The sequence below is a fragment of the Stylophora pistillata genome, chromosome 8, assembly GCF_964205215.1.
Source record: "Stylophora pistillata chromosome 8, jaStyPist1.2, whole genome shotgun sequence".
Classification (NCBI taxonomy): domain Eukaryota; kingdom Metazoa; phylum Cnidaria; class Anthozoa; order Scleractinia; family Pocilloporidae; genus Stylophora; species Stylophora pistillata.
This window is the reverse complement of record NC_142526.1, coordinates 20,905,248-20,921,273: the sequence shown is the minus strand read 5'-3', so window position 1 is coordinate 20,921,273 and position 16,026 is coordinate 20,905,248. Positions and strand designations below refer to the sequence as shown.

The window sequence follows — 16,026 nt, the reverse complement described above, 5'->3', positions numbered from 1 at the left end:
TTTTCTCTATGTGTGCGCTGAAACAAGAGAGAACGGTGATGTAATCTTTCTGAGTGCCAATCTTTCCAGACTTGACGCCAGTACTTGAACTCATGAGTGGAGACTGGACTTACAGCTCTTACCCGGGGTCCTTTGCGAATATTTATTGGTAAGGGCGTCGCCAATTTTAGCGAGAGCTTTTGCAACTTGTGATATGTTAGCAGGGGTTTTTCCAGTTACTTCAGTTGTTAGTGAAGGAGATATCCAGCATTCGTTTGATTTTATCAGTCGATTTCCAACCTTTTCCATGTTCTGTGAAATTTCCTCTTTCAAACCAAATTGTAAAGGGGTGTTTTTCTCACTTCTCAAGTAGGGTCGCGACTTTTTTCACTTCTCCCGCTGAAAAATCTTCCCACTGCGATCGAAACTAAGTTAATCAGTGGCTCTCCTTTACTTGTTCCACTTGAGGTTTCAAGGCCGGCATGTGGTGCGACTCGAAGTATACGCAGCAGTTATTTCACAGACGATCACTAACTTCAGGCACACGGCCAACTAAGGGTTGTTTGTCTGAGTGACATTGTAACTCATGCAATGAACTGCAATCAATTTTATGAGGAAATTTACCAGCAGGAATCAACAATATTGTAGTTACGATGAATTATGCAGTCGGCGCGGCATACGAAAAGGAATAACTGATGACTAGGCTTGTTCAAGGAGTCAACGGAGTCTCGTCAAAACACGGAAAAAAAATGTCCCCTGCAGTAGCAAAACTTATGACAGGGACTGTATTAGCCATTTTGCCTTCACTATTTCCTAGATTTGTTTACAAAACCCTGCGTCGCTCGCGAAGCTTCCATAAACGCCAAGGCAGACGAATTGCCAACGGGCGTTTTCGTTGTGGGGGCAATGGGGAGGAGCGATTGATTCCTTTTCTGTGGTTTATGCCGCTTTAACTCTGGCCGCTCTGTCAAACCTAGACTTTCTCAAAGTCGTTCGCTTGGTTTTCTGTTCTGGTGTGGTAGGACTCGCTCGCTCGGCTCGGCTCGCGCTACGCGCTCAAAAGCGCGACTTGTAAGCAAGTTTGTGTCAAACCGAACAACAATAACATAGCAATACCGCCAACAAGGCATGCTCTACTTACATCTGCAGCGCTTCCCTTCAAGAGGTGAATTTCTTCTTTTTTTTTCCCCGCGATCTTTCTGTCTTTGTGCTAAACCGGCATGGAAAATAATAACAGTGGCTAATTGACCTTGGGGAGTAAAACCTCTGAAATTGTTATGATGGATTTCGAACTCCCTGTTGAGAGAATCCTAACTTTTTGATGAGTTGATTAGAGATCATTGAAGTTAAAAAAATCTTATAACTGACCTCAACAAGAGCTAAAGCGTTGTTTTTTATTTCTATAAAAAAAAACTGTAAGGTTTTCTCGAACACAGGAAGCGATCACTAATGCGAAAGGACTATGTTTTTCAAAAAAACGTACCGTATATTAAAATACCTGGGATGAAATTCATCAACTAAAATTGGGAGAATTTCCTTAGGCCATTTGTGAGCGGAAGCTGCGATCGCAGTTTGTGTTCTGTGCTCAATGTAGTCAAACTAAGTAAGGGGTCTCTATCTTACGGACGTGAAATTGCCTTGGGTGTTTTCCATGAACATCATATTGTTTGATAATTAGTGTTAGGTTCTAGGTCGTTATGTCAGTTCCTGGTATTTTTAAAATAGCACTTTGGATGCAAAATTTGGACCAATTGAAATTTAGTGGTCATGTTTTAAATGAAAGATGCGAAACAAATGATTATTTCTTTTATAAGTTCAGTAATACAGCTTGAAGATAAATAGTGACTATAAGGAAGAAAAATCCTTGTACTTCCCTTTTCTTATGTTGCCTCATTTGCATATCTCATTCTTGCGATGTAAGGCCCGGTTCAGACGCCGAAAAGTACGCCTGTTGATTCAGACGCCGTTATTTTTGGCCGTTCCAAATACAGTTCCAGTAAAACTAGTCACATTACTGGCAAAATACATTATAATAGTTTATGCATTAGGATCGGCACATGAAAAGTACGGCGTCTAAATCAAAGCCGTTCCAAAGGTGTTCCAAAGGCGAAATTCTCGGCCAAGCCAGGCGGGAAGAATGGGTGAGCCGTTCCAAATTGAAATAGCCGTTCCAAATTGATTCAGACGCCGATATTTTCATGTACTTAATTCAAGGAATTAGGTTCGGCTCATGAAAAGATCGGCGTCTGAACTAGGCCTAACTTCACAGACGTAACTGAAATATAGTGTCTTCCGTAACAAGGAAAAATTTACAAAGCCTGAGCACATGCAAGCAAGCTCTTGCTTTGCTTTGACGCTTACATGAACGAGTAAGATTTATTGAGAGTACGAAGATGAGAATGATACAAAATTTACCGAAAAATTAAAAATGGCAATATCTTCATCTGAAATTAAAGTTCGTATTGGTCTGCTATCTCCTGTGTTTCTTAACTGCCAAGTGTGCGTAGCGCAAGGGACTATCAGTGAAAATTCAAGCGCTTAAAAAAATAGAAACGAAGTTCGGGATAGCATTTTTCCAAAAAAAATGACAAGCAAGTTCAGAGGAGTGTTACATGCTTCTTCGATAATTTATGTACTTTCCTTTGGAATGTTTTTTTTTTCTTAACTGCGGAGCAAAGGAAACTGGAAACTATCGACGTGCTACTCGTGAAAACGAGGCTAATACAAATTTCTTCCCTTCTCATCTTCCATCATGGCGCTTATGAGGGACACGTGTCGTTCTGTAGGATTTTTCATTTCTACTTTGGTTGTTTTGCTTGCCTGTTTTGATCTGACCAAAGCAGGAGGAAAAACACTGGTCCTTCTTGATAACGCCAACACAAAAGAGACACATTCCATCTTTTTCAACTCTTTGAAAGGTAAGAACAAACTCCATTTGGAAGCTGGAGGTTAACAAAGACTTACTAGGAGACGATTAAAATTTTGGGCAGAGAGCACGAAAAGATGAAGTGTATACTATGGGGATGCTGAGTTGTATTAACTTTTTTAATAACATTTTAGCGTGTAATTTAGATCAATACATCTAACATTTGTTCGCGAAATCATTCTCTGAGACGCATCAATTGAATCAGCTTCGGGATTGCAAAAAGGCATCAGCTGAATGCACCAGGCACAAAGTAGCATCACGAAAATTGATTTTGAAATCTTTAATTATCTAGGTACAAGTGTAATTATTTCGAAATGAATCGAAAGAAAGAAAAATTTTGATTTACAGGATATGGGTTTTTATTGTGTTGTGGTTAGTTGAAAACAATGAATCAAAAATATGTTTTAATTAACTCTTTGACCCCAAAGAGTGACCAGCATCTAATTTCTCCATACAATATTACCCCTGAATCACACATTGAAGTCATGAGAATAAAGAAAATGATCACCATTGAAGGAAGCTCTTGATTGTTAGACAAATTCCCCTTGTTAGCACCTTAGTATAAGCATGGAGAACAGTATAGAAATTACGCCAACTGATGTTAAAGTGTAAATGGTTGAATGATACTGTAAAGAGAAATATATCTTAGTACACATTTTGTCTTGTAGTATCACTGAGTATTTTTACAAGTTGTGCCGTATTTTGACGTGCCCGTAGGGCAATTCAAAATACAAACAATGAGAAAAAATACTCAGCGACACTACACAACAAAACGTCTAATAAGAGATTTATTATCCAACATGCCAAATTGTTATTTCAGTGCAGGCGAATTTCGCGGATATTTCTCGAGTACAAACATTGTGTGTTATTTGTACTTGTCTCGCCTGTTATTTGTACTCTATGAAGCACAATTGGATAATAAGTAATGTTAATGTACCTTGATTTTATGGAATTCATATTTTGTGATGCTGACTTGGAATACAGTAGACACTTAAATCTGAAAACTGACAATTATCTCCCATCACAGCTATTCAGTGGTCTGGAACCTAGTATCATATGTGGAACATGATGAACCTTTTGAAATTTGTGTGTTTTTCCAAAACACAGTGCAACACTCAAACTCGCATTTTTAATTTTTTTTTCCAGAAAGAGGATATGATCTGGTGTTCCGCTCAGCTGATGACTCGAGCCTCTCTCTTGTAAAATATGGAGAATTTCTATATCAGCATCTTGTGATATTTTCACCTTCTGTAGAAGGTTTGTTTACTTCTCATTATAGACTACAACAATACTCACTTAACAGTTATTTCTTTACATTTGCAATTTAATGTATTTTCTGTTGTTTCACATCATAATAATGATTACAGGAACAAAAGACATAATAACTGGTTAATTAACAATGGTAATTGAACTGAGTGGAGTGCAATTTGGGCTGAAATCATATGCTTGATTTCAAAATTAAACAAGCACATAAAACCAAAATTGCACAACATGAGGTTCAATTACCACTTTACTACATTCATTTTGAAATCGCCCAAATACAGGACTTGGTCAATTCAAATATTTTATTGATGCAGTACTGAGCCGGTTTTAAGTAAAAAGCGGAACGGAAAACGCTTTTACATCTTATTTTGTATGAAAAACAGAAAGACTTTGACATCATGTGTCAAAAACTCAGTCAAGCATAAAATGATGCGATTTAGAGCAAAAAATGGTGCGATTCGTGAATAAATCACACCAATTAAAGCCAATCAGGTTACAGGGACCACCAATGATTTCAAAATGGATGTAATAAAAGAGTGAACTGGTAGAAAAGAAATCTAGGATCCTCAACTAACCATTAATGCCCTAATGCGTCCTTGATACATTAGGATGATAGGTTAATTTTTTTCAGATAGAGCAATTAAAACACATTTTTCCGCTCTGGAATTTACCTTAACCTTCCCTCATCATTCAATTTAGAATTTGGTGGTTCACTTAATGTCAGATCAATCACTGACTTTATTGATGGAGGAGGAAATGTTCTTGTTGCTACAAATTCTGCAATTGGTAAGTGAGCTCTTCACCTCTGCGACTAGTTTACACATTTCATGAAATTTTTTTCTATCTTATTCCCTGAACAAGTGTGAGAACACCAATCTCATTCCTTGTGTTACTTGTCATAGGTGATCCTATCCGTGAGCTTGGAAGCGAATGTGGAGTGGAATTTGATGAAGAGAAAACCTCTGTTATTGATCACATCAACCATGATGTTTCTGACTTGGATCAGGTATCTCATTTCCCTTTTAAGTCGTTAGTTTTTAATGGATATTGAGTTCATTGCCTTGCGCTAAACCAGGGTTGGTATGGGTCCCGGAAAACCAGTGGAATTTTATTTTGACATTTTCTAGGACTGGAAAGTCCTGGAAAAAGACTGCAGGGTCTGGATAGTCCTGGAAATGTGCTTAAATCAAGCAATAAAGTCTTTAGGATTTACTTTATAAGAAATGTGTATTGACCATAAGGAGGGAAATTGATTTTGAAATCTTGGGAATAAATGGGTCAAAGGTCAAATTTGGAGTCCTGGAAAAATCAATCTGAGCCTGGAAAAGTCCTGGAAAATTCCTTGAAATTTGTTTCTGAAAAAGGATATGAACCTTGCTTAACTATTGAACCATTTACACCCAATGTCAGTCTGGATATTCTCTAGACTGTGCTCTACAACTTTCCAGCTTTACTGACTAGGAGAATTTGTTTGACAATCAAGAACTTCTTCAGAGTTCCCGTTAACGCACAGGTGTGCATCTTATACGCACAAAAAAATGAAAGGGATGTACAGTTTTTGCCAATGTGCGTCCTCAGGATGCAGGAAAAAAGTTCCGACTAGTTAGGAGACTGGGTCTGGCGGTCCCTACCCAAGAATTACTGCAATCATCAGGGCATGTCCTTTGACCCGCCACTTTGTCATGGTCAAGAGCATGTCTACTCAGAAGGGCTTATTCAATATATTCAATATTCGAAAGGGGAAACCTGGAAGTGATACAGAGGTGGGGGATGATACCCAAGTGAAGAAACGCAAATTTTGTCCTAAATGGTTGGAGGAGTTTCAATGGTTAAAATATGATTCGACCGATAAACAAATGGTTGGTGATAAGAAACATGAGCACACTTTATTCCAAAATTAAAGCTCTGTTAATTAATAGTCTTGGCTTTTGCCCCTCTGTTAGAAACTATAAAATTAAATTTTAGTAAAAAGCGGGGAACCCCTAAAAAGCTAAAAGGACCCCCAACTTTTTGGAACTGGAGGTCCCAAGGACCCTTAAATGAGGCTAAATGAAATTTAGGCAAGGTTAAAATCAAGGCCTGATGGTCAGCAGAGGACATGCTGTGGGGCACCGCCTTTGCAATTGCAGGGTCACAAGGTTTTCAGTACGTTTTGAGATCGTCGCGGATTCTAACGTGAGCCGCCTCTTGTGCTCCCACCCTCCCTCCTCTATGGCGGGCCAAGAGCAGATAAGTATAAAACAATTCCACTGACTTGTCAGTGTGACGGGTGCCAGGGGGGTGGACCAAGGTTGTGTCACCATGGTAACCTCCCTGCTGTGGGTAGTCAGCGCGACTGCCACAGTGCTATGGCACCTTCCTCCAAGCTCATCAGTGCCGATGAGTTAAACTATCAAAACTAATGGGAACTCTGTTTCTTTAGTTGTTAATACTGTGAGGAGAAATAAGATAAATAATTGGTCAGTCATCCTCTTATTTTCTAAACTATTTTTGTGATCTTTGATTGGTCAGACTGGAATAGAAATGTAAAGTTAATATAGCTGTGGAGTCTTTAAACACAGGGTTGACTTACTTTTGAAGATCAACTTAGTGTATTGAAAAGCAAGTCACAAATCTCTCTTTGGGTAGAAAAAAAAAAACAGGCAACTGAAGTTTCACTTGTACTCTACCTCTTTGGTTTACTTTTCTCACAAGTGTTTTTATCCATAAGTTTGTCTCCTTTGCCTGTCCCTTTTCCATTCAACCCTTTACGTCAGTTTGCATATTCTTCGTGCTGTTCTCTATACATTTCCTGAGCTGTTGACAAGGAGAATTTGTTTAACAATCGAGAGCTTCTTAAGTTTGTGATCATTTTCTTTATTTTACCCTGATTACAACTTAACATCAAAAACATCTGGTGTCTGTTTTTTAATATTTTAGCATTGGAAATAACTCATTTCCTTCATCCTCTTGACCTTCAGGGGTGATATTTAAAGGAGAAATAAGACACTAGTCCCTTTTTGGGATCAAACAGTCAGACAAGCAATTCCAGGTTGATTGGATGACGATAAGACAGAGAAAACAAGGGAAATAGCTATATGAATAGACTTTTGCTTGGCCTGCAACAAGCATGAAAGGTGTTCCTTAGCTTAGTAGAAACAAAAAAATGCTTGGGGACATCATGTGAAGTTTAACATCTTTGTGACAGTTTTTTTTGTTTTTCTAATCCCATCACTAGCATACTCTGATTGTTGCTGACCCTTCAAATGTCATTAAGGCCAGTACTGTCACTGGACACCCAGTCACAAACCCTTCGTTATTTAAAGGAGTTGGGTAAGTTTTGTAATCCTTTAACTCCCAAGATCTCCTTGTGAATTCTCCTCTCTAGCCACTGTAAATTTCCTTGTTAATTAGTTACAAGAATTTGTGTTAGATCAAGATATCTACTTCTACCTATTTAATAGGTTTGAGTATTCTCACTTCCTGTTTGCTGGATAGTGTATGAATGTTATAGGGAAAAGTTACATGTCAATCACTTCTGGGATTTAAAGGGTTAAAGTTAAGGAAAACAGAAATCTAAGTTTTTTGTAACTCCTACAGATATGCCTTAGCCTCTTGTATATTTTATTGTTTGAAAGAAAAATTTTGTAGAGATAATTTTTTTTTTGAGATGTTAGTGCAGTAGACAAACTTCACTTTGTTTTTTAACATGACAGAATGACTGCTGATCCTGACAATCCCCTTGTAATGGAGGTCTTGACAGCATCTTCTACAGCTTATTCATACTACCCAGATGTCAAAATATCTGAGGTACAGTCTTCTGATTTGGTTATAGCAACTAAGTTGAAATTGTAAATTGACCCTCGTAGAGAGTTAAAAAGCTGATATTTCGAGAGTTAGCCCTTCATCAGAGTGAAGGACAAAAGGCTAATGCTTGAAACATCAGCTTTTTAACTCTTTACAATGGCCAATTCACAATTTCAACTTAGTTGATACAACCAAATTACCTTGTTACCCCACTGACACAGCAGCAAAGTTTCTTTAAAAACTTACTCACTTTATTACAGTCTTCTAACCCTAACTGAGGCACTTTTATGTTCTTGGGAAAGTCACACAGTACCTCACAGATTCCTTGTAAGAGTATTCATGGGTACTGGTGAACTTTTGGCAAATTCTTAGGAAATACTTGAGAGTAAGCTGAAATGCAGTAGTTTTCAATTTATAGGGATCAGTATCAGTCATAGTACAGTCATGTTGCAGAAACAGATGAGCTTTGCCACTGCAGTCCACTTGGTTTGTGTGTTAATTTCCTTTCAGGCAAGGAAAAAAAATTACCTTAACGGTACTTGTTAAATTGGACAACCCGAGTAAATGTGGACGTACACTTGAAGATCTTGTTATTTTTGAGAAAGGGTATACAAAGATGTGTTGAAATTGTTTTTAAATCAGTTACCTTCTATCTAAGGTGTCCTGATCATCTCAATGACATTTTTATATTTTCAGTATCCACATGCTGTTGGTAAGAGTACTTTGTTGATTGCTGGTCTTCAAGCCAGGAACAATGCCAGGGTTGTGTTCTCAGGATCACTGGATTTCTTCAGTGATGAGTATGTTACCATGGTTACTGTTAAATATTTTGTGACTTTTCTCTATGGTTTTATAAAATTGTAAAGAATGCTTTGGTTTTTGAAATTATACACCAAAAGAAATGAATGAAAAGACATGCATGTGTATTTATGTTGGAGAGGAAAGATTTGATACATATACTATTTTTGTACTATGGAGACTCCGTGTACATAGCTTTTAACGTTCTAGTGTAAAAATTAGGTAAACCTGCTTTGACATAACAGTGCTATACCCAGCTGAGCTGTAAAACCCATTGAGAAATGGGCATGCCCTTCTTATTTTTTTGTCATACATAAGCAAAAATTTAAACAAAATCATAAATTGTGCTGTTGGACTAATGTCTGCAAGTTATATAGAGCTTCTCAGTTCAAACCATTAATTTTCTTTCATAATGATTTTTATTATCATTTTAATATTATTATTGTCAGTATTACTGTCAGTAATAATTATTATGGTAAACTTTATTAGTAAAGTAATTCATTCTATCTACCAACATCATAGTGGGCACAGCTTAGTCAATGTGGACAAGGATATAAATATATATGTGTACACATTGTAAGTTTTTAAAAATCTAAAATAATGAAAAGTAACAAAATTACACTCTTGAATGAGATAAATGTACTAAAATTTCTCGTTGTTTACATACATAAGAGGCTAGGTACATAGAGCTGAAATCTGTTCTTTCAACTATAATATCGATTTATTCATGCATTTACATAGTTGCACACATGAAAATCTCTTTTAATTACAATTTCACAGTTCTGTGAAATAACCCATTTCTGGGAGTGTTCAATCGTTAGCTTTGCTACTTTCAAAATTATTATTATTAAGTTATTCTTATTATTATCATCATCATCATTATTATTATTATTATTATTATTATTATTTCAATATATTATCATTATTGTTATTATCATTATTATAGATCATGTAGATTTGAATTCCATAAGAATTTTGGAACTTTGGTTGGATCCATAATAATAAACATGTACATCAATTATAAGATGTGTTCACCCTTTACACCTTAACATCAACATGTGTATTCTCCATACTGTTCTCTATACATTTCCTTGGGTACAGACATGGAGAATTTGTTTAACAATCAAGAGCTTGTTTAGTTGGTGATCATTTCCTTTATTCTCCTGACCTTAATGTGTGATTCAGGGGTGATTTTGTAAGGAGAAATTAGATGCTAGTCGCATGTAGAGGTCAAAGGATTAATAATAATAATCTTTATTTAACGTGGAAGAAACACTTAGCTGAAGCTAGTTTACAGGTTCTCCACAGAGAAATAGGGAACTTAAGCAACCATGACGAAAGGGACAACGACGACGTCAAGTAATTGTGGAGGGTCTGGAACGAGGACGTCGTTTTTAGCAGGAAAATGAAACTTAAGCAGTGAAGTTACTCAAGGACGACGACGTCTGAAATCTTGTTTATTCTCGCTTCGTCAGTTTAAGAAATGACATCGTTCATAGACGTCCAAAACCTTCTTCTTCTCACTCATGGACCAAATTTCCACATATATATAGAAAGTTCGAGAGTAGCTTATTCAATTCTTGAACATCAACAGTCCAAGGAATTATCAAGCTTTAGCTTTATTTACAATAATTTACTCATCACAAAAAATTAAAATATTAAATTTTACGCAAGTTGTTTGAGATTTAAATTCAGTTCTAAGTGTTGCTGATATAAACAAACCTATTTTGCACAAAGTTTGTCTGATTTTCAACATGCTTTAGCCTGATATGTTCTACCTTTGATGCTCCTTCCTTTGGCGAGTAAACGACGTAAGTCTGTCAATTTAATCAATGCTAGCTAGCGATCGGCACAGATAGCAGTTGTCGCGCTTCACCCAAGAATACTATTTTTTCCAGTGTGATTTTGTCGGAATAATTCTTATGGCTGTAAATCTATATCAGACATTTTAAAAATAGATTTGGAAAACCTGACGGGTATTGGAGCTCATGTTAACGCACCGATCTGAAGAATTCTTTGTTGTTTAAAGCATCTCGATTGAAGAACAGCAACACGCAAAATTTTTAAGTAGCAATAATCCGGCAGCTCCATACACAGCTTTTGACCGCACGCAGAGGTGTATTACACTGCCATTTAAAACTTTTCATTCAATAACAATGATAAACAGCACTCTTTCATAAAATATACTCAAATAAATTTAAACCTTACGTGGTCGCTTTCATCGCTTGACTTGACATCTGTTGCACAGAGGAAGGAATATGAGTTGGTGGGTTTTCGAATTTTATTTGTTTAGAAAACTGAACAGGGTGGTTTAAATCAAACGAAAAAGCAAATACAAACTCCAACCGGCCATAGACTGTCTAAAAGCTGACAATAAACCCGCACCTTTTGATGAGAAAAACTGCTTTGAAGTTTAAAAGTTCACGATGACGTGAAACAGGCCCTTCTCAAGTCGTCCATGACAAGACGACGACGGAATTCTTGGTTTGCGCTTGCGCAGTGACGTTCTTGCTACTTCCGGTCGTCGTCCTTCGTTCGTCGTCGTGGTTGCTTAAGCTCCATAAGAACTGAAACAAATTCAAATTGAACATAACATTATTAAGAATCCCAACCGGACAAAGGCAAACCAGTTGGCTATTTACAAGCATGGCCGAGGATTTGAACTCGAAGCTACCGTGAAACAAACCCAGGTAGTGGTCAGGGCGGGACTCAAACCCGGGAGCAGTGGATCGCAGTTCTGACATGCTGACCACTTGGCGACACTGCCTTCACAATTGTTTGGAACAGTAAAACTGGGTATGAAGCACTAAGGAACACTGACACATTTATTCAATTTATTTTTAATTTTTCCTTAGATATTTCAACAAGCCTGTGCAGAGTGCCAAAGCTGGTTCCAAACAGTATGTGACTTTGTTATTTCATTTCACTTTTCAACATAGTCTTTATTTCATGGAACCCAATCATTTGTTCTATTTTATGATTGAAAATTTGGCATAAACGTGTCATATGATTTTGACTCAAGTTGAGTCTAGGTAAAGATGCAATTGTCCAACACTACTGGATAAATGTTTTCATTGTCATATCCTTTTTTATTACATGTGTTTTTGCTACAAGTACTTCCCTTTCCCATTCAGTCAATAATTTCCATGTGTTTTCTGATTGAATTATTATTTTTTTTATGACAGGTATGCTAAATCTGGAAACCAAGAACTGGCCATTGCTCTGAGTGAATGGGTTTTCAAGGAGAATGGTGTGCTTCGTGTGGGAGAAGTGAAACATCATCGTGCGGGAGAGGCATCACCTCCGGCTGCATACACCATTGAAGAGGATGTGGTAATTAGTTCTCTTTTTATTTCTAATATTGTATTGCAGTGTTCCCATAAATGACTCGCAGCTGTCATTTTGGCCAGTTAATAAGCAGTAAAATACTTGTCTTGATCCAAAAAAGAAATGTACATTTTTTTCAGTGCTATCTTTTTTATGGTTGGCTGCTAAAAATCTTCTGGAAAACACTGGTACTTTGTACAATGGATGTGGCTTGGACAGGTTCTTGAGCTCCTTTGAAGTGAAGTCTGCAAATTGTAAAGTGGAGTTTGAAAATTTTTGTTGGGCAGTATCATTGAGCTTAACACACTAATTTCCAAAGCCTGATTGATGATTCTCCCCTTTAGCTGCTACACTTTTCCTTGCTAATTATTAACAATAATTTGGTGTTGTATCAAGATAACTTCTACTTAACAAGTTTGAAGCAACTAGGAGTATTTCTACTCTCCCCTGGATGGGATGCCAGTCCATCGCAGGGTTATCCCCCAGCATTAAATTGCCGGTACCCATTTAAACATCTGGGTGAAGAGAGGAACTGTGAGAGTAAAGTGTCTTGCCTAAGAACACAACACAATGTCCCGGCCGGGGCTCAATCCGGAATCGAGCGCACTCCGGATCATGGGAAGGAGTTACATTTTAATGACTCTTTGGAGTTCTGGGTTAAATATTGGATGGAAATCCAGGCTTCAGCCATTCTAAGAAACCATCTGACAACTCAGGGAATAAAGATTGGTTCCACAATAATCTTTTTGTTGTCAGTTTGCAACATAGATGCACAGTTTTTCTAAGGCTAATTGTCTTGTTTTTGTCATTGAAAATTTCATCAGGATGTCATACCCAAAGATGCTTTAAATGTTTTTTATTTATTGATTGATTTATTTATTTATTATAGGCTCTGAAAAGAGTGTGAAGCTCATAGTTTAACTTACTAGGCTTTAACCCTTTAAATCCTAAGATCTGATTGTTAATTCTCACCTCTAGCTGTTACACTTTTCCTTGTAAGTTAGCCACAAGAGATTGGTGTTAGATCAAGATAACAACTTCTTCCTGATAAATTTGAGTATTCTCATTACCTCTTTTGTGGATAATGTCTGGATAGACAGGGCTGTGGTCTAACAGTGCCCGTTGGCCCCTGGCACCTTACTTTACTCTTGGGCGACTCAGGAATCTTAGTTTTTTCATAAAAAGCATATGCTGAGCACCCTGGATTTCACAGTTTTGGAGCAGTGGGCTCCCTTCAATTTTTCTTAGAGCATAGCTTTGACAGAGAAATCACATGTGTGTGTGTGTGTGTTTTTTTTGTTTTGATTAAAAGAAATAACAACTTTTTTTCAAGCCAAAAAACTTTTTCTGACATGTTTTGTATCTCTCCAGGTTTACAGCATCAGAATTGAGGAGCTGGTTGACGGAAAGTGGGAATCATTCCAGGGAACTGATGTGCAGTTGGAGTTCTTCAGGATCGACCCATTTGTGAGAACAACACTCAACAAGTCAAATGGTATTCTTATCAAAAGTTTAAATATTGTTTATCATCACAAAGGCCTGTTTGTATTTGGAAGAGTTCATTGCAGCTTTATAGAGCACCATGGTGTATGGTGAGATATCTATTAAGGACCTAGTGTTTTACTCCAATGCTTTCTCTGAAGTAACACAGCAGGTTAAAAATGGGGAAGCAAAATAATTTAACTACACTACTGTTATAGTATCAATCAACATACAGAGTACAAGGATATATGCAGTTTTTTTTTTTTTTTTTTTAACTTCAGCCATGATGTTTTTTTATGGTTACAGATGGCCTCTTTGTTGCAAAGTTCAAACTTCCTGATGTGTATGGGGTGTTCCAGTTTAAGGTGGAATACAGCCGTGTGGGTTACACTTACCTCCACAGCAAAACTCAGGTACTAATGTGTAATTTTTGGGTTCTTTCAGTTATATTTGAGTGGTTGATTTGTACCATTTTGGTACACAACACTGTTGAAAAAAATCTTATTACATGTAGTCAAATGAATAAAATTTTCAAATCTCCTACATCTTTGTAAGAGGCAGTCTTCATGATCATCATTCTGCATTCTTGAGAATAAAGTTATTTGGGCACATAAACTTTAGTCATGGCACATTTTTAACTTAGATTTGCTTATTTCAATTGCAAGCTTTCAGTTGGAATCAGTTTGAGAAATACCATTTTCATGAGTGTTCAATTCTTCCCATCTCAGCATGTTGCTATCCTCGTGTTTGCAACAATACAGAAAGGAGTGATTGTACTTAATGTTCAGGGCTCGACACTAACTTTTCAACTTACTAGCCAAGTGGTTATGCAAAATCTTAGATGTTACAAATCTTTAGATGTTACAAATATTTCAGTTTGTTTACCAGCCAAACTAGCTGGTGAAAATCAAAAACCACTGGCCAAAACTGAATTACTACTAGTCTGTGGCTAGCAGGCTACTGTAAGTGTTGAGCACTGATTGTTCCTTTTTTTTCTGCACTGAAATATTTTTACAGAGAGACAAGGATATTTCTGGAAGAACCCAGCATTTGTATTGTTGTATCCCAATTCCTTGCAATTCTAAGCACCAGTTGAGGGTGTTAAAACCTAAGACAACTGCCATTAACCCTTTGGCTCCCAGAAGTGATCAACATGTAACTTCTCTCTATAATATCCATACATGATCCAGCAAACAGGTAATGAGAATCCACAAACTTATCAGGTAGAAGTTGTTACCTTGATTGAACACCAAATTCTCATAACCAATTTACAAGGAAATGTGTATCAGCTAGAGGAGAGAATTCATAATCAGATCTTGGGAGTTAAAGGGTTAACAGACCAACATCCATGGGTTATAATAAGACCCTTTGTCATATCATGTCTGGGGCAGAAATGGTATTTTCCTTTAAGTTGATTGCTAAATGTCTTACATGTACTGGACAGTGTGCCAAATTGTTTCTCTTTATTAACACAGAGACACATTCCTGGGTCCAACCTTCCTTAACTACTATGATAGGTGACCTGCCTGTGAAGGCTAGCTCTTGTAATAAACAATATTTCTTGTGAAAGATTAATTTCAAGTTGCTCTGGACTCTTTTCAGGTCTCTGTACGTCCCAGAGAGCACACGCAGTATGAGCGGTTCATTCCATCTGCCTACCCCTACTATGCCAGTTCTTTTTCTATGATTTTGGGCTTGTTCATCTTTAGCCTGGTATTCCTACATCATCGAGATGAAGTAAAGAGCAAGGTGGAATAACCAGGCTCTCTCAAAGCTTGGATTTAACACCATTTGTAGAATTTTGCTTTTTTAAATCAATAAAATGTGTAACTTGTTACATGCTATAGAACTCATAAATAATCCTTTAGCTGGTCACGAACATGTTCATATCCCCACCCCCCTTTCCTCTTGCATGGTGGGAAATTTCTCCTTAACTCCAGGTTAAGGAGAGCTTTGTGAAAATCTCTCTTCCAAATTCTCAGGGGGTTGAATTTCTGCAATTATTCTTTTTTCATACAAAAATACAAAGAGAGTACATATTTTTCCTGTTCTCTCTGGACCATTGTCCAAGACAGCGACAGAGTTTCAGACAAACTGACTTGAAAAGAAACCTACATTTGTAGTTCAATATCTGACTTGTTGAGTCATAAATGTTGTTTTATTAATGACTTCAATTTTTATTTGTCCATGAAGATAGGTCATATTGTCAGGATTTTCACTATGAAATGTAGAAGCACAAGAAAAGAGTAGGGTAAAAAAGGAGTATTACCCATGTCTGAAAAAGAAACTTTCTCAAGCCATCAAAATGTTGCTGACTGACAAAGAGAGTTTTTGTTATTTAAAGGCACACTTAAAACTCTTTACACCTGCACATCAATACTCCTTACTGAGCTCAATAAATTTCCTATGGTAATTACCTGGAGAATTTGTTGTGCAATCACAATTTTTTTCAGTTTTCAAACAGT

General features: G+C 37.1%; 1 protein-coding gene across 2 annotated transcripts; it reads left to right on the top strand.

Moving 5' to 3' along the window:
- The first annotated feature begins 2,707 nt into the window (after positions 1-2,707).
- On the top strand, positions 2,708-15,398 carry LOC111324188 (dolichyl-diphosphooligosaccharide--protein glycosyltransferase 48 kDa subunit). 2 transcript variants are annotated; one of them, XM_088731321.1, is made up of 13 exons: positions 2,708-2,897; positions 4,052-4,162; positions 4,868-4,954; positions 5,071-5,174; positions 7,386-7,480; positions 7,864-7,957; positions 8,651-8,754; positions 11,608-11,652; positions 11,938-12,085; positions 13,451-13,574; positions 13,868-13,974; positions 14,579-14,758; positions 15,164-15,398. In XM_088731321.1, the coding sequence occupies exons 1-12, from the start codon at positions 2,732-2,734 to the stop codon at positions 14,744-14,746; spliced, it is 1,353 nt and encodes a 450-aa protein (XP_088587447.1). In that variant the 5' UTR covers positions 2,708-2,731; the 3' UTR covers positions 14,747-14,758; positions 15,164-15,398. The 2 variants fall into 2 exon arrangements, with proteins under 2 accessions (XP_088587447.1, XP_022783410.2); XM_022927675.2 differs by lacking the exon at positions 14,579-14,758.
- Positions 15,399-16,026: the final 628 nt, after the last annotated feature.

Excerpts from the sequence above, each read along its gene's own strand:
- LOC111324188 (XM_088731321.1), top strand. The coding sequence starts at position 2,732 with ATGGCGCTTATGAGGGACACGTGTCGTTCTGTAGGATTTTTCATTTCT. Across the intron at positions 7,958-8,650 it reads CAGATGTCAAAATATCTGAG|TATCCACATGCTGTTGGTAA; the intron begins GTACAGTCTTCT and ends TTATATTTTCAG. Across the intron at positions 12,086-13,450 it reads ACACCATTGAAGAGGATGTG|GTTTACAGCATCAGAATTGA; the intron begins GTAATTAGTTCT and ends GTATCTCTCCAG.